Here is a 27,568-nt window from a genome sequence, read left to right as displayed (position 1 = left end):
GGGCACTCTTATGCACAATATAGACAACCCTTTTTAGGTTCTAATGAATTGGGGTAGCTGGCGGTAGATACCTGAAACTATCAAACTACAACCCAGAACCCATGAATTTTGAAGACAATTGTATAAAAATGTAGCTTATGAGGGGTGACAATGGGATTGGGAAAGCCATAAGGACCACACTTCCCTTTGTCTAGTTTATGGACGGATGAGTAGAAAAATAGGGGAAGGAAAAAACAAACAGACAAAGGCACCCAGTGTTCTTTTTTACTTTAATTGCTCTTTTTCACTTTAATTATTATTCTTGTTATTTTTGTGTGTGTGGTAATGAAGGTGTCAGGGATTGATTCTGGTGATGAATGTACAACTATGCAAAGGTACCGTGAACAATCGAATGTACGATTTGTTTTGTATGACTGTGTGGCATGTGAATATATCTCAATAAAATGAATATTAAAAAAAAAGTGCTGCTGCTGAAGGCTCAGAAGGAAATGAGGAACAATTTTATTGGAAACTTGAGGAAAGGGAATCCTTATACAGTGGCAGAAATCTTAGTGGAATTATCCTTCAGTTATGCGGAAGGCAGAATTTGTAAATGAGGAAAGAGGACATTTAGCTGAGAATAGTTCAGCAAATTGTTGAAAATGCAGTCTGGTTTCTTCTTGCTGCTTATGGTCAAATGACAGAGGAAAGAGAGATTGAGGGAAGAAATGTTTTAAAAAAAGGAACCTGGATTTGGCAATTTGGGAAATTCTCAGCCTATCCAGATTGCAAAAAGCACTAAAATTAAGAGTTTTACTATCAGGAGAGAAAAATCTGAGAGTGTGGCTGTATAGCCTTTTGCTAATACACAGTAAGATCAAAAGGTCAGAGTATTCAGTCACAAAAAAGGTGCTTCAAAGAAATTAAATCTTTGAATCATAGATTCCCTCAGCCACCTCAGCAGAAACCAAAAAGACAGGATTTTGTAGAAGCCTCTTGTCTAATAGAGTGAATTCCTATCACGTACACAGGAGATCCGCAATATTCTTGAGAAGTTTATACTAGCAGAAACACTATCAGCTTGGACTGAAAAGGACAGAGAGACTATGAAAGAAGGCTGTTGGATACTCTAAATAAGAAACAGGCTTATAAAACTACTCAGCTGTAAACATGTGCTACCTTTCATGAAAAACAAAGGATGACTCAGAGAGTGGAACAGAGAGCCAGATGATGGAACCTTGAACCACAGATGATTATTCCCAGATCTTGAAACCCAGTGGAATTTGTTCAACTGGATTTTGAAATTTCTTGGGGCCAGTGACTCCTTTTTTCCTTCCATTATCTCTGTTTCTGAATGAGAATGTCTAAAACTCTTATCCTATTGCCTTTTTCACTAGTATATTTCGGGAACAAGTTCTTCAGTTTATCAGGTTCACAGATGGAGAGGAAATGTTCTCCATGACAGATTATACTCAGAACCTCACCGATACCTGATTTTGGTGATGAGATATGGAACTTCTGATCTGATGAGAGTGAGATGAGATTTTTGTTTTTTTGTTTTTTTTTTTAATAGTTTTTTTTTATTAAATTCAGTTTTATTGAAATACATTCACACACCATACAATCATCCATGACATACAATCCACTGTCCACAGTATGATAACATAGTTATGCATTCATCACCACAATCTATCTCTGAACATTTTCCTTACATCAGAAAGAACCAGAACAAGAATAAAAAATAAAAGTGAAAAAAGAACACCCAAATCATCCCCCCATCCCACCCCATTTGTCCTTTAGTTTTTATCCCCATTTCTCCACTCATCCATACACTAGATAAAGGGGGTGTGATCCACAAGGTCTTCACAATCACACTGTCACCCCTTGTAATCTACATTATTAGATAATTGTCTTCAGGAGTCCAGACTGCTGGGTTGGAGTTTGGTAGTTTCAGGTATTTACTTCTAGCTATTCCAATACATTAAAGCCTAAGAGGTGTTATCTATATAATGCATAAGAATATCCACCAGAGTGACCTCTCGACTCCATTTGGAATCTCTCAGCCACTGAAACTATTTCGTCTCATTTTGCATCCCCCTTTTGGTCAAGAAGATACTCTCAGTCCCACGATGCCGGGTCCACATTCAGCCCCGGGAGTCATACTCTGCGTTGTCAGGGAGATTTACACCCCTGGGAGTCGGGTCCCACGTCGGGGGGAGGGCAGCGAGTTCACCTGTCAAGATGGCTCAGTTAGAGAGAGAGAGGGCCACATCTGAGCAACAAAGAGGTACGAGTGAGATGAGATTTTGAACTCTGAGTTAATGCTATAATGGGATGAGACCTTTGGGGACACTGGAATGGGGTGAATTATTTTGCATGTGAGGCAGACAGGTATCTTTGGGGGCCAGAGGACAGATAACCGTTGACAGTATAATGACTACCCCAAGATGCCCATGCTCCTATCCCCAGAACCTCTGAATGTGTTATATTAAATGGTGTATATGTTTCTATTTCTGCTTAACAAATTACTACAAATTTAGTGGCTTACAACAACACAAGATTATTATCTTACAGTTCTGGAGGTCAGAAGTCTGAAATGGGTTTCAGTGGGCTAAAATCAAGGAGTTGGCCAGACTGTGTTCCTTCTATAGGCTCTAGGAGAGAATTTGTTTTCTTGCCCTTTCCAGCTTCTAGAGACCACTGTATTCCCTGGCCTGTAGCCTTCCACCATCTTCAAAGCCAGCAGTGCCGCATTTTCAAATCTCTCTCTGATTCTGACTTTCCTGCCTTCCTGTTTCACTTACAAGGATCTTAATGATAATTTTGGGCCCATCTGGATAATCCAGGGTAATTTCTCCCAAGATCTTTAATCACATCTGCAAAGTCCCTTTTGCCACATAGGTAACATATTCAAGATATGGGGAGTAGGCTGTGGACATCTTTGGGGGCCACTGTTCTGCCTGCCACTTCCATTATGGCAATAAATTTACAAGTTTATTGCCATAAAGTTGTTAGTTACACCCCATTGTTATCTTTCCCCTCCTCTCTCTTGAACCCATTCCAATCAGGCTTTTGTTCATATACTCTACTGAAACCATTTTTGTCAAAGTCACCAATGATCCCCCAGGTAGCCCGATTCTGATTCACTCTTCATCTAACTCAAACTTATCATCAGCTTTTGACCCAGTTGATTCCTGCCTCTTCTTGAAACACTTTCTTTACTTGGCTTCTCTAGCTACACTCTCTCTCCAAGTGATCTCATTTTCAATCTCATGGCTGTAAATACCACCTACACACTGATAATCATCAAATTAAATGTTCAGCCAAGACCTTACTCCTGAATTCAAGACTTGTACATATAACTGCCTATTCAACATTGACACTTGGATAGATAATAGGCATGTCAATACCTAAGACCTGATTTTCAACCCAAACCTCTTGTATTTTCCATCCCAGTAAGTGATTCCATTATTCATACAGCTACTCAGGTAAAATATCTTTAGAATTATCCTTGATTCCTCTTTTTTTCTGTACTTCCCATCCAATCTATCAGAAATTAAGGATTTAAAAATATATGCTGTGGAACTTTGAATAGGAAGTGAGATACGGTAGGTTAGTATAGGCTGGAGTGAAATAGTGACACATCCTAGAGTAATTTGGGCAGATAATAAAAAACATATTTACAGCCTCCCCTTCCCCAGCCCCGAGGATCTCGGGGAAGGTGTGGATGTGTTGGACATCCTCACCTGGACTGGTGTTGATGTTGTCATAAACATTGGGACTGGTGGTTTGATGTGCTGAGCCCTCGAGCAAGGGACTTGCCCTTATGAAGCTCATTACCACAAAGGAGAGTCTAAAGTTGTATGTAATGGTGCCTAAGAGTCTCCCCCTGAGTACCTCTTTGTTGCTCAGATGTGGCCCTCTCTCTCTCTAACTGAGCCATCTCGACAGGTGAACTCGCTGCCCTCCCCTCTACGTGGGACCCGACTCCCAGGGGTGTAAATCTCCCTGGCAACGCAGAGTATGACTCCCGGGGATGAATGTGGACCCGGCATCGTGGGACTGAGAGTATCTTCTTGACCAAAAGGGGGATGCAAAATGAGACGAAATAGTTTCAGTGGCTGAGAGATTCCAAATGGAGTCGAGAGGTCACTCTGGTGGACATTCTTATGCATTATATAGATAACACCTCTTAGGCTTTAATGTATTGGAATAGCTAGAAGTAAATACCTGAAACTACCAAACTCCAACCCAGCAGTCTGGACTCCTGAAGACAATTATCTAATAATGTAGATTACAAGGGGTGACAGTGTGATTGTGAAAACCTTGTGGATCACACCCCCTTTATCTAGTGTATGGATGAGTGGAGGAATGGGGATAAAAACTAAAGGACAAATGGGGTGGGATGGGGGGATGATTTGGGTGTTCTTTTTTCACTTTTATTTTTTATTCTTGTTCTGGTTCTTTCTGATGTAAGGAAAATGTTCAGAGATAGATTGTGGTGATGAATGCATAACTATGTTATCATACTGTGGACAGTGGATTGTATATCATGGATGATTGTATGGTCTGTGAATGTATTTCAATAAAACTGAATTTAATAAAAAAAATATATATATATGTTGCACCTGTCCACTGCTTATTATTACCACCACCATTATTAACTGTGATAAGGTTAAAAAAACTTCAACAAACCAAAACACTGAAGAATATCTGTCTTCTAATCTCAAGACATGAATTCTATACCCTTGGCTTTTAATAGATATCACTTAAGGGAGTTATAAACATTTGAATTAATTTCAGTGAATTGTTGAATATTTATTGAAGGTCTTTTATGAAAGAAACTAAAGATATCCTAAAATGTTTTTAACCATTATATAATGAGTTTATTTGTGCTCTAAAATAAAATAATAATTTCAGATTATTGCAAAAGCAGTTTACTTGTTCTCCCTACTTAAATACTTGCCACCTCCCTCCATACCCTGGATATATTCTCCTGACACCAGAAAGAGTGATGCTTTTAAAAGAATCACATCCTTCCCTTACTCAAAACCCTGCAAAAAATTCACATCACTCTAACTGAAATCTAAAGTCCCTCTTACGGCCACATGATCTTACTCATAGCCACCTCTTCAAATTTGTTTCTTACTAATTTTACCTTGTCATTGCTCAGTAGCCACACTAACATTGCTATTTAAACATGTCAAACATGCTCCTGTACGAGGTCCTTTGCACAGCTGTTTCCTCTATGTAGAATGCTATATATTTTTTTAAGGACAGGAAAGAGAATTGTAGGATTATGGAAAAGCACTTTATCTATGCAAAACACCATATAAGAAAAAAAAAAGAATGCTATTTTCCCCTGTATCACCAAGGTTAGCTCCCTTACTTCAAATGTCACCTACTCAGACAGATGTTCTCTGGCCACTCTACCTCCCTATCTATCCACTCTCATCAGTCTCTATCCCCTTACCATACTCTTGTTTTTATTATTGCACTTATAACTATATGACAGTATATTCTTATTTGTTTACACATTTATTTTTTAATCTGTTTTCCCCATTAAAACATAAGTTCCACTAAGGCAAATAATTTGTCTTTTGTATCGCTAAGAGAGCAGCACCTGGCACACAGTGATGGCTTGATAAATTACATCACTGAGCATTTTATTCTTTATTCATTATGTTGGTCCTCCACTATTTGCCCTGACTATTTTCATACCTAAGGGCACAGAGATGAATGATAACTCATACTTTCCAGGAACTTCTGATCTACAACAGATATATATGTACACAAATAATTGCAATTCAGGGTACAAAGTACAGAAATTGAACAGAGAAGGTAGAAGGGAAGATCATTGGGAAAAACTGGAAAAAGTTCAACCTGAGCAGGATTTAACAGGATGAATAGAATTTTATCAGACAGATGGTAAGTAGAGTGGAGGGGAAGGCATTCCAAGGTAAGGGTATAGCATATGGAAGGGCAGAGAGGCATGAAACAGTAGGTTGTATTTGGGGAACTATAAACAGTTTGGTAGCGTGGAATAAGTGGAGTGGTGGAAAGATGGTAAAGGTGATGCTAGGTTAGCAGGGAGGAACCAGCGTATGAGTGCCTTACATGCCATGCTAAGGAATGCAAATTTTCTCTAGTAGCTGAAGGGTAAATTCTGAAAACCTTAAAAGGGGGATTGATAAGGTAGATTTCACTCTGGCCATTTCAGTCATACTTTAGATATGCCATCTGGCAATCTTACTGCTGCCAGAGGTAAGAAATTCAGTTTGAAATAGTCCAGATGAGAGGTGATGAGAACTGAAGCAGGAATATTTGGGGGAAAAGGATGTACAGGGCTATCACAATTCTATGAAAAAAATTTTTAACTTCATATAACCTTGGCTTTGCTTCTGTACTTTTAAAAACCAAACTTCTACTTTAAATCTGGTTTTCCAAGTAGGCATTCCTACTGGGAAAAAAAGATACTGATCCGGCAACTCAAGTGATCCAGTTGAGACTGCAGTTTATTTTTCATACTTGCTATTCAGTCCTTGTGAGATTTGCTAGTGTAGTCAGTTTTTTGATAGACTAATCACCTCTGAATAAACAGGTAACATTAATTTCTGAACATGAAGAGCTGGGAACAAGACCCCTTGGCAACAACCCCTTGGTGCAGAGACTCTGCAAGGTCTTAAATAGCTTTACTATTTACATGGAATATTATTAATCATAAACTTTTAACAGTACTGTACAAAAATTTAATAGGATTTATTAGGAATTTCAGAAAAACAAAGCTTCACCACTACAGCTACTACATAATTTGAATAACAAAATATCTTCTCTTTTATTTTTAAATACAATGAATCTATATCCAGGAGCATGCTCATTATAAACAATGAAGTATTTCCATTCATTAAAAATATATTTAACCATAAAATACATAATAAAGTATAATTTGTAGCATAAATGTAAACTAGTAAATTTATATTCATTATCTATGTTATGATTTACCTTTATATTATGATTAAGTATAGTGTTTTAAATCATTAACCATATAGGGATATATTACATATTTATAGGAGATTCTCAAAAATAATGATTTAATAGTTACAGTTATACTTCATCAGTATTTTCTCTGCAATCTGGATCCAACATCTGGAGAAAGACTGGCCCTTGGCTGGCTGTTCTGTAACATAGTTTCAGAATATTCTTTTACTATAGTACTCATAGACTTTAACAGGTAGATCTCCTTATAGATATTAGACTTGAGCATGACTAAACTCGTAATTCAAATTCTCAAATGCTATATATACATGAGTCTTCCACAAAATTGCATTCTAAGATATGTAAGGCATCATACTAATTATACTAATGTAATCTTCACTTTGGGCTGTTGGGAAAATGTGCTTAAGAGGTTCTTTCTATGATAATCTGCTGTGTAAAAGTCAAAATTTAATGATTTTATTTTGTATAGGAAGCATTTAGAGCTCATATAATACCCTTGGGGTAGTTTAACAACATATATTGGGCTAAAGAATTCAGTTGTTTGGGAGAATAATTGTTAAAATTTCATTAAGTTTATTTTATTGAAAAATAAAATAAAAACTTCTAAAATGAAAATGTGCTTCTAAAATTCAGAGTTTTTATATGGAAAAATCACAATCTAAGTGATGGCAGGTGTCCTGAGGATGCCCTGAAGCAACTCTACTATACTGTATTGTTTGCTTGTTGTCTCTATTAGAATGGAAGCAACTTTAAGAAGGGAAGTGTTTTCCCCTTTTAGTCCCAGCCCTGATAGGTGGTAGGAACTCAGGCATTATCTGCTCAATGAATACAAAGAGACCCATATGAAAATTTCTACAGCAAGAATGAATCGAGTTGCTATGGTTATGAAAAGGAGGGAACTCTAAATTCTGGGCAGGACAAAGCTTGGGCTGAATAGACTTCCCAGAGGGACTAACACTGGAATCAAGTGGAAGTGAGGCAGATTAGGGAGCCAAGGGAAGCTCTGCAAGACAGTGGAGCAGCGGGGCCACGGTAACATGCAAGGAGTTCTAAGGAAGCTTGCCAGTTATTCAGTAGTGTGTAAGCTATGAGCTGGGGAGAAACTGAAGGTGAGGTGGAAGAACCTTGAACATAGCTCTCTGGATTTTATCTTTTTTTTTTGTTTACATTTTTTTACTGTGAAATATAATATATATACAGAAAAGTGATAACTTTCAAAGTATGATTTAACAAGCAGTTAGAGAGCAAATCTCTTATTTCCTTATTGTGAAGTATAACATACATACAGAAATATGATAACTTTCAAAGTACAATTTAACAAGTAGCTAGAGAGCAAATTTTGAAGCATGTTACATGTTACAGTTCCACCATGTCAGTTATTTCCTTCTGGCTATTCTAGTACCCTAGAAACTAACTAAATAAATATATAAATATATACACATATATATATAAGATTCACTATTCGTAATCCTTTGTTAAATCCTGTCTTGTCAGTTGCTACCCTTTTCTCTGTTTAATCACTTTCTCATTCTTCAGGGATATCTGGGCAGTGACCACCCTAACTTGTTCATATTGAAAATGACAGGTGGACATGGGGAAGGGGAATGCATCTAGTTGACGTTCTAGGAGAGGCTGCTGCCTCCGGGTTTGGGGACTTATCTGACATAGGAACACTCTCGGGGATTTAAGTTTCTAAAAAAGTAAACTTAGTGAGTGAAACTTTTATAGAGTCTCAGATAAGGACCTAGGTATTGTTTAGTATTTTGGGGACTACTGTTGATTAGGGCTTGGCATTCTGTAGGCGTTTAGAATATTTAGTTGGAGCTTGCATTACAGTAACCATCAGGATAGACTCTCGATTCTATTTGAAATCTCTTAGTTTCTGAAACCTTTTGTTATCTTTCTTTTACCCCTTTTGGTTAAAAAAGCATTTTCAATCACTTGATGCCAGGGCCAGGCTCATTCCTGGGAGTCATGTCCCATGTCGTCAGGGAGATTCACTCTCCTGGGTGTCATATCCCATGTAGGGGGAAGGGTAACAAATTTATTTGCAGAGTTGGGCTTTGAGAGAGAAAGACCATATCTGAGCAACAAAAGTGGCTCTCGGGCAATGACTCCAAGGTGTAAATATAGATTTGCTTACCTCCCCTTTATAGCCATAAGTTTCACTAGAGTAAGCCTCAAGATTGAGGGCTTGACTTATTCAGTAGGGGTTCCTAACTTCACATAACATATATTCTGTCCAAGCTAAACAATCAATGTTGCACATTGTCTTCACTTAGCTGTACAATGATCATTAGTCTCAATTTTGAACAATTATCATAATCCAAAATATTCCAAAGCTCTTATCAGCCCCTACATTTTATCTTTTAGGTGATAAGTCAGCACTGAAGTTGGGTTTTAAGCAGGAGAATAATGCGTTCTTATTTCTATTTTAAAAAGATTACTCAAGTGGGGCTGGTGTGAAGAATGTACTGGAGAGAGCACACCCGGAGCTGTTGAAATGGTCTAGATAAGACATGTTGCCTTCTTCCTCTTTTTATTTTTAACTTTATTGAAAAAAAATATATAACATTTCAAACAAGACAAAGGAAAAGATTAAGAAAAACAAATAACCTAAAATAACTACTTTGCTTCTAACATGTTCCTACCATACCCCAAGAAAATTAACAAACCATAATCAAACAAAGGCATAAAGAAAACCAAATAACCTAAAATAACTATCTTGAAGCTAATTAATTTTTAAAAAATTCAATAGCTTTTTTGTTTTATCAAAAAATTAAAAAAAATCAAACAAAAGAATAAGAAAAACAAATAACCTAAAATAACTGCATTGCTTCCAATATGTCCCTACCATACCCCAAGAAAATTAACAAACCCTAACAAAGGAATAAGAAAAACAAAATAATCTAAAATAACTATATTGCTTCCAACATGTTCCTGCCATACCCTAAGAAAATTAACAAACCATAATTAAACAAAGGCATAAGAAAAACTGGATAACCTAAAATAACTACATTGAAGCTAATTAAAAAAAAATGCAATAGCTTTTTTTTAAACTTTATCAAAAAATTAAAATAAAAAAATTCAAACAAAACAAAACAAAAAGAAAAATAACTGCATTGCTTCCAACATGTTCCCACCATACCCAAGAAAATTTGCAAACCAGAATCATTCCTGAGCATTCACATAAATTGAGATTACCCTCAATAGCTTATCTGTTCTTATTAGATTAACATGATGACTTCTTAAACTAAGACACTATGAGTAGGAATGGAGAGTAGTAGATGGATCTGAGATGCATTTAGAAAGTAGAATTAGAAGGATTTATTCACTAAAAGTATTAGGAGAACGAGAAGTCTGCACAAAACACAAATTTCTGTCTGGAAAATTGGTGGATGATAATGTCACTAACTGCGCTAGTTGTATAAAAGGTAGAACAGAATTTCGGGTGCAGAGGAGAACGTACATCCTGGCTCTGCCAGCAAACAGCTCTGAGCACTTTGGGAAAACCACCTGAGATATATAGCTCAGAAGATGAAATAAGAGAATATATGTGAAACCATTTTGCACAGCATTTTTCAATGGTAGGAACTAGTAAGTGTCGGTTTCCATTCTTCTTTCTAATTACATCTCAACAGTTTTCAGTTGCCGCTAAGGAGTACTGATTCATTAACTATTAACACTCATTAAAGGGCTTTGGAATAACTCCAGAAATAGTGGTATTTTCATGGAGTATAAAACGCAGCTTCAGAATAAAAAAATAAAGATTCATGTTTAAATAAATCATTGCATTTTACTGCACTCTAGAAAAGGTAGATAATTTATACAAAGACCATGTATTAAAAAATCCACAAATATTTTCTAAATTTTTAGTATGTGCTGGTGTCTATGAAGTAGACAAATAAGTGAAAAGCAATTGAGGCCTCAAGAATATAGTTCCAGAGAATACTAGCCTCTGAGAAAGACAATGAACAAAAATGCCTGTAGAGTATTAAAATAAAAACAGAGATTCTACAGTAATAAGTTTAGAGGGTGAGAGCACTGTAAGCTGGATTGGTCATGGAAGGCTTCATGAAGGAAGTGACATTGAGTTGGAGCTTAGATAAGCTGCATTTGAGAAGCAGAGCAAAGATACCTAAAATACTACAGTGCAGTTAGGAATTGGGCAAGAATATACCCAAGCTTGAGAAAAACATGTAGGCAGAACAGAGTATTGCAAAGTTGATTGACAATATATTAAATGAGTTTGTCTGGAATGGAGGATTCATAGTGTTCTGAGAGGAGGAAAGGCAGGTGGGACTACAAAGATAGTTAGAATAATTCCTAATTTTTAGAAGGGAAAAGTCATGCTTTATATGTAAATTTCACTGACGTATTTTCAGGAATGGTACATTTTTTGAGACAATTTAAACATATAAGATGATCACAATGGTGGCAATCATAATAATGCCACCTAAATGTATTTAGCAGGCATTTATGTTATAGGCACTTTACATGAGTTCTAAGTACTTTACATGAATGAATATCTCCCATAATCCTAACAAGTATTCATGAGGCTGCCACTATTACTACTAAGATGATTATGAGTACCCAGTGAGGGCATATGAGAAAAACTGGGTTGTATTTTCTTTCTTCTGAAATCTCACTTGCTCTAAGCAATGGTAAGGTAGCTGACTGCCTGCATTATGATTTGAGAGATATTGAGAAGGCTCTCATGCTTAAAAATGTTTCTCTTGCCACAATGTTAAAGTGTCTGAAATCCCACTATTAGAAATTTCATTATTTTTCTTTTCAGAAAATGTTTTAAAATGATTTTTAAAAGTTATTCTAAAAATTCATTCACTCTAAATCCTTAGCATGAATGAATGTTAGTTCACTTTCTTGCCTTTTTTGAGGAGAAACTCAAGCCAATATCACTAAGCGCTGTGGGGAGAAAGAAAACCAAAGGGCAATAGAATGGGGAGAAATAGGAAAAAAAAGGAGGCATGTGGCAGTGGTGGCAGAGTCAAATAAAAACTTCACCCAATTCGTTAATTTTCCAGAGAGAGAGAGATTATTTCTGGGAATAAAACATCAATTTCAAATCTTAAACTGATGGCTTTTGAAATTTTAGTATTGGAGTACCTGGTTAGTTTCATTATGTAAATAATGTTATTGGCTGATAATTCAGTTCCTGAATTAAATATTCAGTTCATGTAAATTATAAAGCTGATGACATTTTAGATGGCACCTGTCATAATTTAAAAAGAAAAATTTTGTAAGTTCATGTGGGTATGAAAACATTGGGGTGAAATGTGAAAAAAAAAAAAAAAAAAAAAAAAAAAAAAGGATACCTGCAACATCTCCAAAACAATATTTTATATTTTGCTCCTAATGGGTATTTCTGCCCATGAAAATCTTTCTTTAAAAAAAAAAAATCCCTACTAACTAGAATGAGGCTGTCACAATTGCATGGTATATACAACACATTCTTGGCAGTCTCTAGTGTCATACATACAGAAAATATAGGAAATAAAGGAATATGGCTACACATTACCTATCTAGAATTTAAATAATTTAATAATTATTGATTAAATAATCAATAATTTAATAACCAATAATTCCACCTATTTGTAATGCAATAGAGAACCAGGAACAAATTCTGAAAGCTTTTAAAAGACCAAAATGTCTCCAAAAGCTTTATTTTCATGGGAGGCACTCAGTACTTATTTATTCTAGTATTTATTTATCTTGTTTTAAGTATAGTTCTAAAAGCTTGGATAACTGTTTTCTGGACTCAAATAAATTATAAGCAGCTAAACAGAAGACTATGCGGGCAAGACATGGTTAGAAGCAAGTCCAGGTGACAGGGAGAAGTCAAACAGGTTATAAAAACATAGAAACACAACTTTGCAACCACCGTAATGTTTAACTTGAATCTAATAATGGAAAAACAATCAGGCAAATCCAGATCAAAGGATGTTCAACAAGCCAACTGGCCTGGACTCTTCAAAACTGTCAATGTGCATAAAAGACTGAAAAAGGATGAGGAGACTTTTCTAGACTAAAAGTGTAAAGAATGAATCCTGGGTTGGATCTTGGAACAGAGAAATAAAATAACCACAGAAGACATTTTTTTTTTTCCTACACAATAGGGGAATCTTGAATGTGGATTGTGAATCAAATAATAATAATGTATCAATGTTAAATTTCTAGGATTTGACAGTGGTATTATGGTTATGTAGAAAGATGCCTCTGTTCTTAGGAGATACCTGCTGAAGTATTTAGGGGACAAGTATCACGATGTCTGCAATTCACTTTCAAATAGTTCAATTAAAAATGTGTGTGTATATGTATGTATGTATGTATGTATGTATGTATGTATGTATGTATCAATCTATCTTTCATATAAAGCAAGTGTCAAAATGTTCCAGATGAAGGGTAGAATAACATAAAATACAAATAACAGTAAAAAGGGCAAACAAGAATAACGTTATGTAAACCCTCATGCAGAATATAGCAAAGCAGTTTTGATGGAGGAGAGGAGCTTATTTTGATGCCAGCTGCTTAAACAGGCAGTTAAGAATTTTGTTTTTTGATACCATTTTTCCTGAAAATAAGTGGAAGATTTCTGACCTATGTTAGTGATGTTATTAATATGAGGGAGAATAGTACGTTTAGAAATAAAGTGATTGAAGAAAGCTAACGGTTACTAACTGCCATAAAAAGTGAAAAAGGTGAAAGAAAAAAAATGATTTCAAGTCTCCTTTGACTGTGATCCCAATCCACACCATCAACTTTTTAGTTATTAGTCAGAAATGCTAGCAATATAATGACATAGTGCACTAATGTGCACAACAGAGTAATTTCCTGATGAGATAAGTTTCTCTCCCTGTTGAGTAGTATTTACTATTCATGCTTTGTGGTCTGTGGATAGTATACTGTTTTCAAGTTGAGTTGAAGTGTATAGAAGACTTGTATAGTACAAGTTTTCAAGTTGAGTTGAAGTGTATAGAAAAGAGAGCACTGCAGGTATTAACCACTAAAGTGAAATAACAATCCTAAATGCCAAAACTGACAGAAAGTTGTCACTGTCAAAATTCAGGCACAAAAAAATTACCACTGCAAACATTACTTAAATTGCTAAATTTGTGGAGAAGAAAAATTGAGTGGAAAAACCAACCTAGCATGTAAAAAGAAGTCATGAAAAACTATCAGAAGTCAAAGTGCTGCCAAAAGAGTTGTTGCTAAAGTTTACAACATCAAACATACCACACCAAAAAGGCTACTTCCCAAAATTCATGTGCCCAGAGGTAAAAATAAGTTTCATGAGGGAGGGACAGTGTCTTCCTTACAATTATTCACTACTGTATCCAGAGCATAGCATAGGACCTGAAACAGGAGTAAGACATGTTTTACTTTATTTATGTAAAAGCAGGTAGTAAGAAATTTAATCTTGTGTTTACTTGTCAAGATTTCAGAACTGAGGGTAAGTATTGAAAAATTTGATCAAGCATACAATTAATTCTCTAACAAAATATTTCATTTTGAACACCTAGACTGAGAATTTGAGAGTGTAAGTAATGTCTTAGTTTGAGTAAGCCTTTTTTTACAGACCTGAATATTTCCTTAGAACCTCCAGCCAAATACGAAATCTTTCTTCTGTGATTTCCTAATACTGTATCTCACATTCTTGTAATACAGTTATTTGTATATACCATCCATGTGTATGTCTTTTTCCTTTCAGACTGCGAATTTTTGAATGCAGAGACTATTATTTGTATGTGTACATGACCAGAATCTGGTGCCAAGGTTACAAATAAATGTTTTTCAAAATAGTATGTCTAGTTTTGAACTCTGAAGACATGGAAGTTGTATGGGGATTGTAAACTTCTTAGGAAAATTCTTATTAGGCCAAATATCTAAAATTATTTGAAGATTAATGCACTGATATCTGTTTCTGTTTCCATGACTGATGAAATATTCTGGATACAAAAACCTTTATATTCTAATCTTTTATGTGAGGATATTTGCTTGATTCTAATAAAACATCTTATAATTGAAAGTTTATTGAGGAGAAAAACTTCCTAAAAAAAATTTCAAGAAAAATTATTCAACACAGGATTCTTAAAATCATGAGATTACCCAGAATAAAGGGAAAAAAAGTCACTTTAAGTACTTACCAGAAGTGGTATTATTTGTAAAGTATTTTTCATGGATGGATTTTTGCAAATGATTTCTTGCACATCTGAAATAATTATACCATGATACAAAAGTAATTGTTATATATATTGAAAGACGAAAATGATTAAAGATCAAACATTAAATTCTAATGTATCAAAATTCTCAAAATTGAGTTGAGACAGTTTTTTTCCTATTGATCCCTGTAATAGTCTTTATAGTCTTTATATTAGGTTAGGAAATAGAAATAATTAATTGCAAATTATATAAAACTTATGTTAAGAAAAAGGAATTCCTAGTACTTTGAATTTTATATAACAGTCTTTATTCAGATGTTAGGTTTTCTTTTCTTTTTTTTCTTATTCTTTCTTCCTTTTTTTAACCAAAAAATGAATTTCATTCATTAGGAGAGAAGAGGAAATATTTAATTTTTAAGGCACAAAAAGTTGAATAATTTGGTCAACACTTGCTCTTTCAAATTTTGTACAATAGCAAGCATGTGAAAAAAAAAAGAAAACGCAAGCAGAATCTTTTATATGAAGCATTTTAAATATGTAGAAATATATAGTACTACGACGATGACTATTCCTACTACTACTACCACCAACTCCAAAAGACTGACTTGAGATTTTTATTCTTTATCTGCATAGTTTTGTATCAGAACCTACGGCCTTAGTTCTGTATTGCTTTTGTAGTTACAGCTCCCTGCTTTCTATTAATATGTGTATGCATGTATATATGTGTATATATATATTTGTATTTAGTTTTTAGTTTTCTTTTAAAAAAATTTTCATTGTGGTAAAATATACAATGTAACATTTTCATTTTAACCACTTTCAACTATATAATTCTGTAGTGTTAATTATATTCACAATATTGTGCTACCATCACCATGAACCATTACCAAAACTTTTCCATTACCCCAAAGAGCAACTCTGTACAATATATTATTTTTAAATTTAAAAATTGAAATTAACATAATATAGAAAAGCATATATATATATATATATATATACACACACACACACACACACACACACACACACACACACACACACACACACACACACATTTTAAATAAAAATAATAAAGCTAATGTCTGTGTAATCATCTAGATTAAGGAATTTGGGCTTTATCAGTACTTCAGAAGATTCCTAGAGCTTCCCTGCCTCTGAACTGCCCTGCTGATGTATCCTTTTTACTCTCCTACAGAGGTAATCCACAGTAGTGATTTTTATTTCTTTATAGTTTTGCCTATTTTTGGATATTACATAAATGAAATTGTACTGTTTTCATTCTTCTGAAACTTGCCTTTTTTTTTTTTGGCTCAAATTTATGTATTTATAGATTAACCCATGATTAAGTATGGAGCTGTAGTTTGTTTTCCTTGCTGAATAGTATTCTATAACATAAATATATGAAATTTAGATGTTTTAAATTATTGGCTTTTATACACAATGATGTTCTGTATATACTTATGCATATCTCCTGATGCACATTTGAGATTTTCTCTAGGGTATGTACCTTGAAGTGAAATTGTTGGGTTTTAAGGAGAGATCACGTTCAAGTTATTAGGTGGTACCAAAACATTTCCCAAAGAGATGCACCAATTTACACCTTCACCAGCATTATATAAGAACTACTGCTATATACATCTTTACCAACATCTAGTGATGCCAGACTTTTAAGCTTATGTCAGTCTGATGATTACATAACTATATCTTAGTTTTATATTGCTTTTCCCAATTATTAATGAAGTTGAGCATCTAATAATGTTTATTGGCAATTGCATTTCCTTTGTTGTGAAGTGCCTGTTCAAGTCTTTTTTTCTGCTGGGATGTCTTTTTGTCTTACAGGAGTTCTTTATAATTTTTAACATGAGCCCTTTATTCTATGTTATAAATATATAACTTTGAGGCTTGTCTCTTTTTTCACTCTTTTAATGGTTTTATAATGTGAATTTTTAAATTTTAATATAGTCAAATTTATTAATTTTCCCTCTATATATTATGTTTCTTATGCTCTACTGAAGAAACCCTTCCTTACCCTGAGGTTGGAAGATATTTTCACATATTATCTCCCAAAAGCTTTATATATTTTCTTTCACATTTAATCTTTAATCCCCCTGGAACTGGTTTTTGATATGGTATGTGGGAGAAGGCCAATTCGATTTCTTTCTATACAGGTACCCAATTATTCCAATATGGAGTGACAAGCAGTTTGCCTGAAAATGACTCCAGAAGTTCTTTATAGGTTGTCTGGCAATGTGCCAGCTGGGATCCAGGAGCAGGCTTTCACCCCAAGACAGAGGAGCTGTATCTAAACTCAACTTCCAATGCCATCAGCAGCTTCTACCTCTTAGCAAAAAAGGCTATAACTTCCCACATTGGGATTCCGATTACATGTTTGCTGGACCCGCTGATATTGTCCCAAAGGTCTTGGATACTCTTCTGTATTTTTTTCATTCCTTTTTTTCTCTTTGTGTTTCAGTCTGAATAATTTCTATTGATCTATCTTCAAATTCACTGATTTTTTCTTCAGCTATGCCGACTCTATTGATGAATCCATAGAAAACATTCATTTCTGTTACAGTGTTATTTCTCTCATTTCCATGTGATTCTTTCTCTCTGTTGAAATTCCCCATCTCTCATCTCTCATTTCCATGTGAGTCTTTCTCTCTGCTGAAATTCCCCATCTGTCCTTGCACGTTGTCTATTTTTCCCATGTCAGCTTTTCTCACTATAACCTTTAATATACAGTTAGTTATTTAAAATTACTTGTCTAATAGTTCCAATGTCTGGTCCATCTCTGTCTCATTCTGTTGACTGATTTATCCCTTGACAGTATTTTTTCCTCCTTTCTTGTGTGTCTCATAAATCTTGATTGAATGTTGGACACATCATGTTTAGAATAGCAGAGACTGGGGTGAGTTGTATTTGTACCTGGAAATGGGCATACCTCTTCTGCGGCACCATTGGAGTGTGTGTATATAGGTGAGGGGCTGTTGTATCAATTTAGTCAAGAATTGAGCTGCATTTGGGTTTTGTTGTTGCTATGGTTACCTTCAATACATCATTGGCTTCGAATTCCTTTAGTTCTATTTTGTTCTTATGGTAGGGTCCTGGAGGGTTTTTTTTAATATACCTGTTCCACACTCAGCTTTTGGCCTTCCTGTACATCTATGCAACAGAAGGGGTCTTTGTCTATGTTTTGCCTCTCTTTTAGCAGATTTCTATTAGGTGTTACTAGGTACTTGCTGGCCTAGTGGAAGGGGTTAGGGGCAGTTTCAGCTGTCCTGCCCAGGCTCTGTCTTAGGAAGACCCTGTGTGACTTCTCAGTCATCCTACTCTTTTTCCCGTTGGCAGTTAACTCTGCATTGTATCTTTGGCAGGCTTTGCATGAGAGAATTTTCTGCCTCTTCTCCAAAAAGTAGGATACTTCTAATGGTCTTGGTTAGGACTATTTATTGCCCTGCCTCCAGGGATAGAGGCTTTTTTCTTTTACCTTTCTCCTATACCAAGTAAGTCTTCATCTATGCCCTGGGGCACCCAATAAACTTTGCTGCTCTCTCCCAGTGCCTTATAGCTTTCATTCTGTAGGGAAGAAGGTTCTGAATGGGGCTTCATGTTTTTCCTACAGCAGTGGCTGCTCCCCTCTTCCAGGCCTGCGACACTGCTTTCTATGGTCTCCTTCTTTGCCCCCCATCTTTCTCATGAGCACATGGTATAGGTCCATGGAGAAAAAACTGAATAGTGTGAATTCCCCTTTTGTCTGTGGCTCCTAAAGGATCTATATTTTCACACCAGTCACATTTATCCTTTAGCAATTTATTAAAAATTTAGGCTGAATTCTTAATATCAGCTTGTATGGAATGCAGCATCTCTTTCTCCCATACTCAGTCATGGGTGAGCCAATGTTCATGTCCTCTCTTTGAAAATTTGTGTTGTTCTTTGGATGTCCAGCCATTTGGTTGTGTTGTGGCCTCAGCTGTCTAATGGGTTCAAAAAGAGCCATAGTTTGCTAATTTATCCACTTTTTCTTGTTCTTAGGGTGGGAATGACACTTATTGCAGTTGTCTATATTTTAGACAGAAATGGAACACACACAAAAAATAAATATATATATTATATATATATATGAATGTATGTGTTTGTGTTTGTGTGTATGTGTGTGTGATATGTAGTCAGTGGTTTTCAAACAAAGGAGATCTTTGCCACCCAAAGGATATGTGGCAATGTCTAAAGATATTTTTGATTGTCATGGCGGGGGTGGGGGGCGATGCTGGGCATCTAGTAGTTAGAGCCCAGGAATGCTGCTAAACATCTTACAATGCGCAGGGCAGCCCCCCTCTACAACAAAGGATTATCAAAATGTTAATACTGCCAAGGTTGAGAAACCCCAATTAAATAAATAAATAAAATATTTTTAATATTCTTCAGGTCTATATATTTTGTAATTTCCATTATGATTTTTCAGACTTATGGTTTATTTAGGGTATGTTTCTTAATGATTATCTTTTTATTATTCACTTCTAGCTAAACTGTTTTGTGGTCACAATATGTGGCTTGATGACTCCAATACTTGAAATGTGGTAAGGTTTGATTTATGATCTGATACACGGCCCATTTTTTATAAATGGTCTATATGTCCTTGCAAAGGAACATCTTTTTGATAAAGTTTGTTAATCATATTCAATTCTTAAACATCTATATTGATGTTTTTATCTGTTTGTTCTATCAAGAAATGACAATGATATGTTAAAATCTATCACAATCAGTCACTGAAGTGCATTTTTTAGAATTTCCTTTAGTATGGAGTTTGCTGTTAACAAAGTCTCTTAGTTTTAGTTTGAAACTTTTCTTTAATTCACCTTCATTCTTGAGGGATGTTTTCACTTTGATGAGATTTAAAATTTGATGGTTACTTTATTTCAAGATATTGAATATTAAACATTAATATGCATTTTTTTTGTTGTTGCTGATGAGAATTTACTGTGATGCATCTTGGTGTAGATTTCTTTATTTACCCTGCTTGAAATGTGTTGGGATTTTTGAATCTGAGGGGTGGTGTTCTTCACTGGACTGGAAAAATTTTCAGCCATCATCACTTCAGATACTGCTTCTATTCCACTGCAGACCTTTTCACTCATTGAAAACAGACACTTAGCCTGCCACAATGCTGAAACGGAAGTCTATTTGTATATTCCTAAAAGACAGGTAAGCCTCCCAAAGAAATTGTCTTTATATACATAAGGTGAGTAAAGTATAGCTGAGATAGTACAGTATATTCAAATATATTCTGAATTGTTATTTACTAGATTTAAATAGATGATATTCTGTATATTTTCAATTTTTAGTGTGCTAATTAAAAATTGTCTATGTACAAAATATATAATTAAGATAATACAACATTTCTTACAACATGTGTTCTTCCATACTCACCATGTAATCTTTCATTGAGATGGTTAAGGGATTGTAGGATCTTCTGTTCTTCAGCTGATAACGTACAGATGTTGAATTGCTGGGTCTTATTTAAAGTCAGATTTGGTTTCTGTAGTTGCTTACTATTCATAACGGTTAAAATTTCATCCTCAGGTATTGAAGCTTTCACTAGGTTCTCAGCCATCAAAAACTCAGAAGTACTATCTGAAACTAAAGAAACTTTACATTAATGGTATTTTAATCCTTTTCTTTCTGAGATCACTCCTTATACATACCGAACTGACATATGTGTATGTGTATTCTTTTCCAAACAGAAAACAAGCAAATCTTCTGTTATATTGCCTTTTATTTATCAGAATCTATATATCTAGCACTTTCTCATTCCTAATAAAAAAAAAGATATGCAAAATGATGGCACTGAGGTCATAAAATTTCCTAGAGTGTTACCTGAATAAAAGAAAAACTGTATTATGTTTAGATTATTTTGGGGTTGTGTTTTTGTTACCATTAATAGTACAAATGGGATAGAAGATTAGGTGCATTATCTTTATAATAACAATAAAATGCGTTATAAATAAAAGAGTAAGAGAAAAGGAATTTAGGGATTAGAAATTAGTTAATCAATTGAACTGAATTGATGGTCTAGAAACAGACCCAGTTAGATGTAAGAACTTGACATACGATCAAAGAAGCATCAAAGACTCAGAAGGGAAAGATGACTCAATAAATTTAGTTGTTTATAAAAGAATCCATTTGGAGTTTCATTTAACACCATCCATTAAAACAAATTCCAGAGAAATTAAAGAGTTAAATTTAACAATTTAAAGCAACTTAGAGGAAAAAGAAATAAACATTTATTAAATTGCTGGATTGGAAAGAGCCTTTTAAACTTAAAATTGATGGAGAAAACACAAAGGAAAGACTAAAAACACATATACTTAAGGCCAGTCTTCACTTAACAGACTTTATATTTCTGAAGGACAAGACTTTTGTATGTTTTGTTCATTATTGTATATACGATATCTAGCTCCAGGCAGAAAACTAGCTCTCAATAATCATTTATTGAATGAACAAATAAGAATTAAGACTTCTATATGCAAAAATACAACAGAAGTGGAATAAAATGCAAATAATAAAGTAGTGAAAACACTTGCAACTACTATAAGGGTTAGAATCCTTGTTTTTTAAAAAAATTCACAGAAATCAAAAGAATATTAATAGACAACAGACCAAAAATAAATATACATCCAAATGCAACATATTAAGAAATATAAAAAAACTAATAAAACACCATTTCTTTGCCTATTACATAAGCAAATATTATAAGAGATTCTATATCAAGTTGGCATATACCACTAGAAGAATTTTGAATGTACATACTTTTCAGAAAACTATTTCAGCAATGTGTATGAAAAGCCCAATTTCCTTTAATCCAGTATTCACTTAATACACAGATTTTCATTCAACAAATATTTATTGGGTGCCAATTACATTCCATATGCTGTAATTTAATTCTAGAAATCCATCCTAATGAAATTGAAAAGTCAGAAAAACCCCTGTAGAAAGATGTTTAATATATCATTCTAAATGAGTTTATTTATTTATTCTAAATGAATAAAGAAAAACTGGCAACAGCCTAAATGTGTAGGAGTGCGAAGAGTTCAGAACCCAGAGTAAAGTTTAAACTAAAACATACCTTCTTCAATATTAGAAGTACCCCTTCTAGTTTGTTTTGGCTCACTTGAACTTAGCTGTACACTTTGCCCTAAATTCTGTAAAAACAGAACAGTTAATCAGATCATAATTCCATATTTAAAATTCATGATATATACAATGACTTTTAAAAAGCTTTTAATTGAACTATATATTTTTTGGCTATCATTGTTCACATAACTTGTATATTTTATAATATATATATTTTGGAGCAGAAATCAAGAATTCCTGGAATAAGGCCTTTCTATGGTACCTGAATATTTAGAAAACATTTTTTTTATATACATTTCAAGTGTTTTTCAGGTCATGGTGTTGTCTTGTAATTTAGAAAAGGGAAAGTAAGTTGGGCAGCAATCAAAAGTGCTAATTATAGGAAAGGTCCAAAATTACCTTAAGGTTTATAACCTCATTAGTTTATCATTGTAAGGGTAAATCACAACTAGTACCCAAAAGCCTCTGACTGTGGCTAATACCAAGGACAGGTAACTACCTTAGATGATAAAAAGGATTTAAAACAGAAATAGCTGGCCCAATGCTGCATGGAACATGAAAAAGGGAAATCTCAGAGCACTGGCAATAAACATACCCATTCTGCACTGAGGGATACCAACTCTCCTTCCCTGGTATAGTCTACTTTCCTTCTTTACTCCCATTCTGCCCTTTTAAGAAATGACTGTTTTCTCAGATAAAATTGCCTGGCTATGACTATTCTTAGCCTTTGTTCAGTCTGATCTGAAGAATAACTGATGCAGATCTTTCCAACAGCCCTCCTTCAATGGCTCTCATAACCTTGTCTGGTTTCCATTATAGGCTTGAAACACTTTGGACTGAAACCCTGGTGCAAAAGCAGTTGTACTTCTCTTTTGTGTGTCTCTTTTACATTCTTTCCACATGTAAGTGGTGGGCTGGGAAAAATCTGGTATGATAAAATACATTTCCCAATACAATGTGACAAGAGCCTCTGCTGTAGTAACTAAACTCTTACTAAGGGTCTGGAGTAAAAAATAAAAATCAAAACAAAAAACAAAGCAATAGAGATGAAAAATGTAAACATCAAAACTTGGTTTTAATTCAGCAATCATGACCTACTCTAAGGCTAACAACTTTGGGAGATGAATAAGTGGGACTGTGAGTGGAAGATAAGTATGTGAAATTAGAAATGAGACTTCTGGAAAGGACGGTAATACAGAGTGCAAAGGAGCAAGAAATAGAAGAATAGATCAATGCCCAGAAAAATAAAGTGGATTTAGGAAAAAAAATCAGAAGACATGATATTTAAAGGAGAAACTCCAAGTGAAATGCCATTCACGTATTCATCTAGATTTTCTAATATCCTAAATTCAATTCTTGAATCCAGTTAGACCTCTAGAAAAACTTTATGCTTAGACACATTTACTTAACTCTCCCAGTATCACTTCCATTTATTTTCTTATTGTGCCTCTGGATTTTATTGAAGATCTCTATCTCAAAATGACATATGAAACTACATATTTATTTGTTGTTCAAAAGTTATGAGGGACACTGTCTCTTATTTACTTTAAGGTCCCCGTATATAAGATCCTAAATGGAAATTTCATTAAAAATGTTGTTCCCTAACAACAACATCGTGATTAATATCTCTTGAGAACTACAGAACTCATCCTATTTTCCTTTTTGCCATGCTTTTCAGATTGAAGCAGGATATTCAATCACATAGAACTATATTAGTATTCATGATTAGCATAGTTGCTTCCTTTATTCATGGTTCTAATTTACCTTACTTTCTTTTTTAACATATGTTTAAATAACTTTGTTGAATTTTGTTGTGAATGACCTCATTTTTTTTTTCAGAAAGAGCTGACCATAAATAATAATAAAATAATGGTTATTTCTTAAACTTTGTTTAAAAACCTTCATTAGTAACTCATACTATAGGTTAATTAGGATTTAGGATATAGCAAATGAGTAAGTATAATAAACTTGTAGCATAGAGATTCCAGGATTGTTTCACATTTTTTTTTCCACAAATGGTTTTGACTATATTTATATTTATGTGGTGTATCATCTACTGCAAGAGCATAATCCTTTAAGAACATTCTGTTTTCCATTACTGAATAGAAATTTTTACCAATACTGTACTTACATGCATTTGCTCACTGTACTTCTGTTCTACAGATCCAGGGTTTTGTCTTTTGTGTTCAGAAAGACCTTTCTGCTTATTTTCAACAATCTGTTTTCTTCTTGTAACAGTAGAATCTTAAATGAATGCCAGCATGTCAAAAATTACATGTCAAACAAATAATATATTCACTACAAATTTCCAAGTTAGCCCCAAATATCACAGAAAACTCTATAGCTTCATACATTTAGTCAGCAAATATTTATTGAACTGTGCTTGGTACAGTTACAATGATGCATTAAACAAAGTCCCTGCTTCTGAGGAGTTTCTAGTTTGGAACGGTGACTGCCAAAGCATGCTGCCGGAACACTGGGAGTATACGCAAGATAACCCACTGGTGTGCAAGAAGAACACATCAAAATTCCAAGTTACATTTATTATCTGAAAATTAGAAATTAAGCCTTTACTCATCCAAAATATCACTGATACTGGCACCCTCGCCAATGTACAAGGTGGATAGTCATATATTGCAAACTGTAAACAAAGTTATCTTGAGGGTAGCGTAGAGGTTCTTCTGCATGAGATGTTGACAGTGGTATCATTATTTATTAATGCTCTTCAGCTTCCTGAAATGTACTAAGATTTTTGTGCCCAGGAAAATGGATTTACTCATCTGAATGAGTCCTCACAAAGTGGAAAAGTAACTGAAAAAGAATTTTGTAGGTCTTCAATTATATATGTAATATTTTATTATTTAAGATGAGTGGTGTGTACACAGGTGTTTTTCTATGCTTTTTGTATGGCCATACAATTAACAATATATTCCTGCAACCCTTGTTCTTAGGAAACAGAAACGGAAGTACTAAGTGTTCAAGGAGCATGATGTATACAGCCTACTCTCAAATGATTAGAAAACAGATAGACACATAGAGAGGTAAGATAGATGATGGATGGATAGATGGATACATAAATACATATGGCAAATGTGGCAAAATGTTAAAAGTTGGTGCATCTGGGTATCTGGCTGGGGCAGTAGGCTGGCGTTCTCTGTATGGGTTTTTGTATTATTTTTGCAACTGTCCCGTAAGTTTGAAATTACTTCAAAATAAAAATTTAAAAAAGTATATTCTTGCAAAATCACAGAGCAAAGATAATTCTAATAGTGTAAACATGGGTGAACAAAAAATGGCAGAGCTGACACATCTCTTATTATTCTCATTACAAAATCTTTACCAAATTATGACAATGACAGTATAATTATATCTGTAACAGAGTTGGCATTACAAATTCAAAATTATCAAAAGAAGTATTACAATAAACTCTGCCCTAATAGTATATGGAATGAAGTCATCATGATTGATAATATATTTGAAAACTAAGCATAAGAACATTAATAATATATGAGAGCAAAAGTATTTTATATATTAATACAAACATTATTTTCCTAATTATTAAAATGTATTATAAAATACAAAGTTTAAATTTATTTTAAAAACTGTAATTTGTCTTTATCTCCATTCTTTAAAAATTTCTATTTTTGGTTAAGGTTCTTAATGCGTATATTAGTACAATAATACATGTGGATGTTATGTATATATATGCTCAAAATTTCTGGTAGAGTACAGTAAAAAGTGTTGGCAACCACTGTTCTTTTAAAAATGGGTATAAGTTTAAAATAGATTATTACCGTAATATTCTTAAATTTTATATAGGCCTATAACCAAAATTAAGTGAAAGCACAGAGACTCAAGTGACTGGAAAAATCACAAAGGTTTCACAGAGGAGGCTATGTTTGAGCTTGTTCTTAAAGGAGTAGAAGGTTCCCAAGTGAAGGGATATGAGTCAGAAAAGACAGGATGTGCAAAGTCACAAAGTAATGATGCATGACCTCTTGGGACTGTAGATGGGAAAATTCAACTGGTCTGGGGCATAGAATATGAGTATGTGCATATACACAGGAGTGTCTCCAGAAATACATAGGTGTGTGAACGTGTACTTGATGACAAGAGCTCAGGTAGGAGAAAAAATTTTTAAAAATATGTATTTTTATACTCCCCCAATCACTTCTAATCTACCTTCTATCTTTGTAAATTTGCTGTTTCTAGTCATCTCTCATAAGTGATATCATACAATATTTGTCCTGCTGTGCCTTATTTCTCTCTTTATAATGCTTTCAAGGTTCTTTCATGTCTCATAACTTCATTCTTTCTTATGGCCAAATAATATTCCATTATGTTTATATACCACATTTTATGTTTATCTATCTGTTGATGGACACTTAGGTTGCTTGCTCTTTGGGTTACTGTGAATAATGCTGCTATGAACAATGGTGTACAAGTATCTGTTTGAGATCCTGTTTTCACTTTCTTTGGGTATATAACTAGAAGTGGAATTGCTGGGTAAAATGGTAATTCTAAACTAAACTTTTTGAATAGCCACCATCTTACTTTCTACAGTGGCTGCACCATTTTATATCCCCAACAATGCCTTAGAGTTTCAATTTCTCTGCATCTTCCCCATTGCTTGTTATTTTTTGTCTTTTTAATATTAGCCATCCTTGGGGTGTCCCAAGTGGTTTTAATTTGCATTTCTATAATGGCTAATGATATTAATCATATGCTTATTGGCCACTTATATATCTTCTTTGGAGAAATGCCTTTTCAAGTCCTTTGCCCACTTTTTAACTGGGTTGTTTGTCTTTTTGTTGTTGCATTGTAAAAGTTCTTTAAGTATCTTATTAAGCCCTTCTTCAATTTATGGTTTGCAACTATTTTCTCCTACTCTGTAGGTTGACTTTTCACTTTCTTGGTAATTTCCTTTGATGCACAAAAGTTTTTAATTTTGATGAAGTCAAATTTATCTGTTTTTTTTTTGTTGTTGTTGTTCATGATTTTGCTGTCATATCTAAGAATCCATTGCTGAATCCCAGGTCATGAAGATGTGTCCCTATGTTATCCTCTAAAGTTTTTTAGATTTGCTTTTATATTTAGATCCTTCATCCAGTTTGAGTTGATTTTTGTATATGATGTGAGGTAGGGGTCTAACTTCATTCTTTTGCATGTGGATATCCAGTTTTCTCAGCACCATTTGTTGAAGGGGTAATTCTTTCCCCATTGTATTTACTTAGTGCCCTTATCAAAAAGCAAATGGCCATAGATGTGTGGGTCTATTTCTGGAC

At 34.3% G+C, this 27,568-nt stretch overlaps 1 protein-coding gene across 8 annotated transcripts in view; it reads right to left on the bottom strand.

Annotated features, from left to right (window-relative positions):
• The window catches only part of CEP126 (centrosomal protein 126), a 116,649-nt gene that overhangs the window by 17,493 nt on the left and 71,588 nt on the right, over window positions 1-27,568 (bottom strand). The window contains exons 7-11 of one of the 8 annotated variants that reach the window (XM_037841209.1): window positions 24,415-24,527; window positions 22,276-22,351; window positions 20,580-20,789; window positions 15,141-15,205; window positions 5,389-7,156 (exon numbers count right to left, since the gene is read on the bottom strand). In XM_037841209.1, coding sequence (XP_037697137.1) covers window positions 7,094-7,156; window positions 15,141-15,205; window positions 20,580-20,789; window positions 22,276-22,351; window positions 24,415-24,527 — 527 coding nt within the window. In that variant the 3' untranslated portion in view covers window positions 5,389-7,093. Of the gene's footprint in view, window positions 1-5,388; window positions 7,157-8,978; window positions 9,525-12,660; window positions 14,350-15,140; window positions 15,206-20,579; window positions 20,790-22,275; window positions 22,352-24,414; window positions 24,528-27,568 lie in introns of those variants that run through there. The other 7 variants (XM_037841207.1, XM_037841210.1, XM_037841205.1 and 4 more) reach the window with 7 other exon arrangements.

The sequence above is a fragment of the Choloepus didactylus genome, chromosome 6 (assembly GCF_015220235.1).
Source record: "Choloepus didactylus isolate mChoDid1 chromosome 6, mChoDid1.pri, whole genome shotgun sequence".
Lineage (NCBI taxonomy): Eukaryota > Metazoa > Chordata > Mammalia > Pilosa > Megalonychidae > Choloepus > Choloepus didactylus.
Note: the sequence above shows the minus strand (reverse complement) of the source record. Positions and strands in the feature narration are given on the sequence as shown.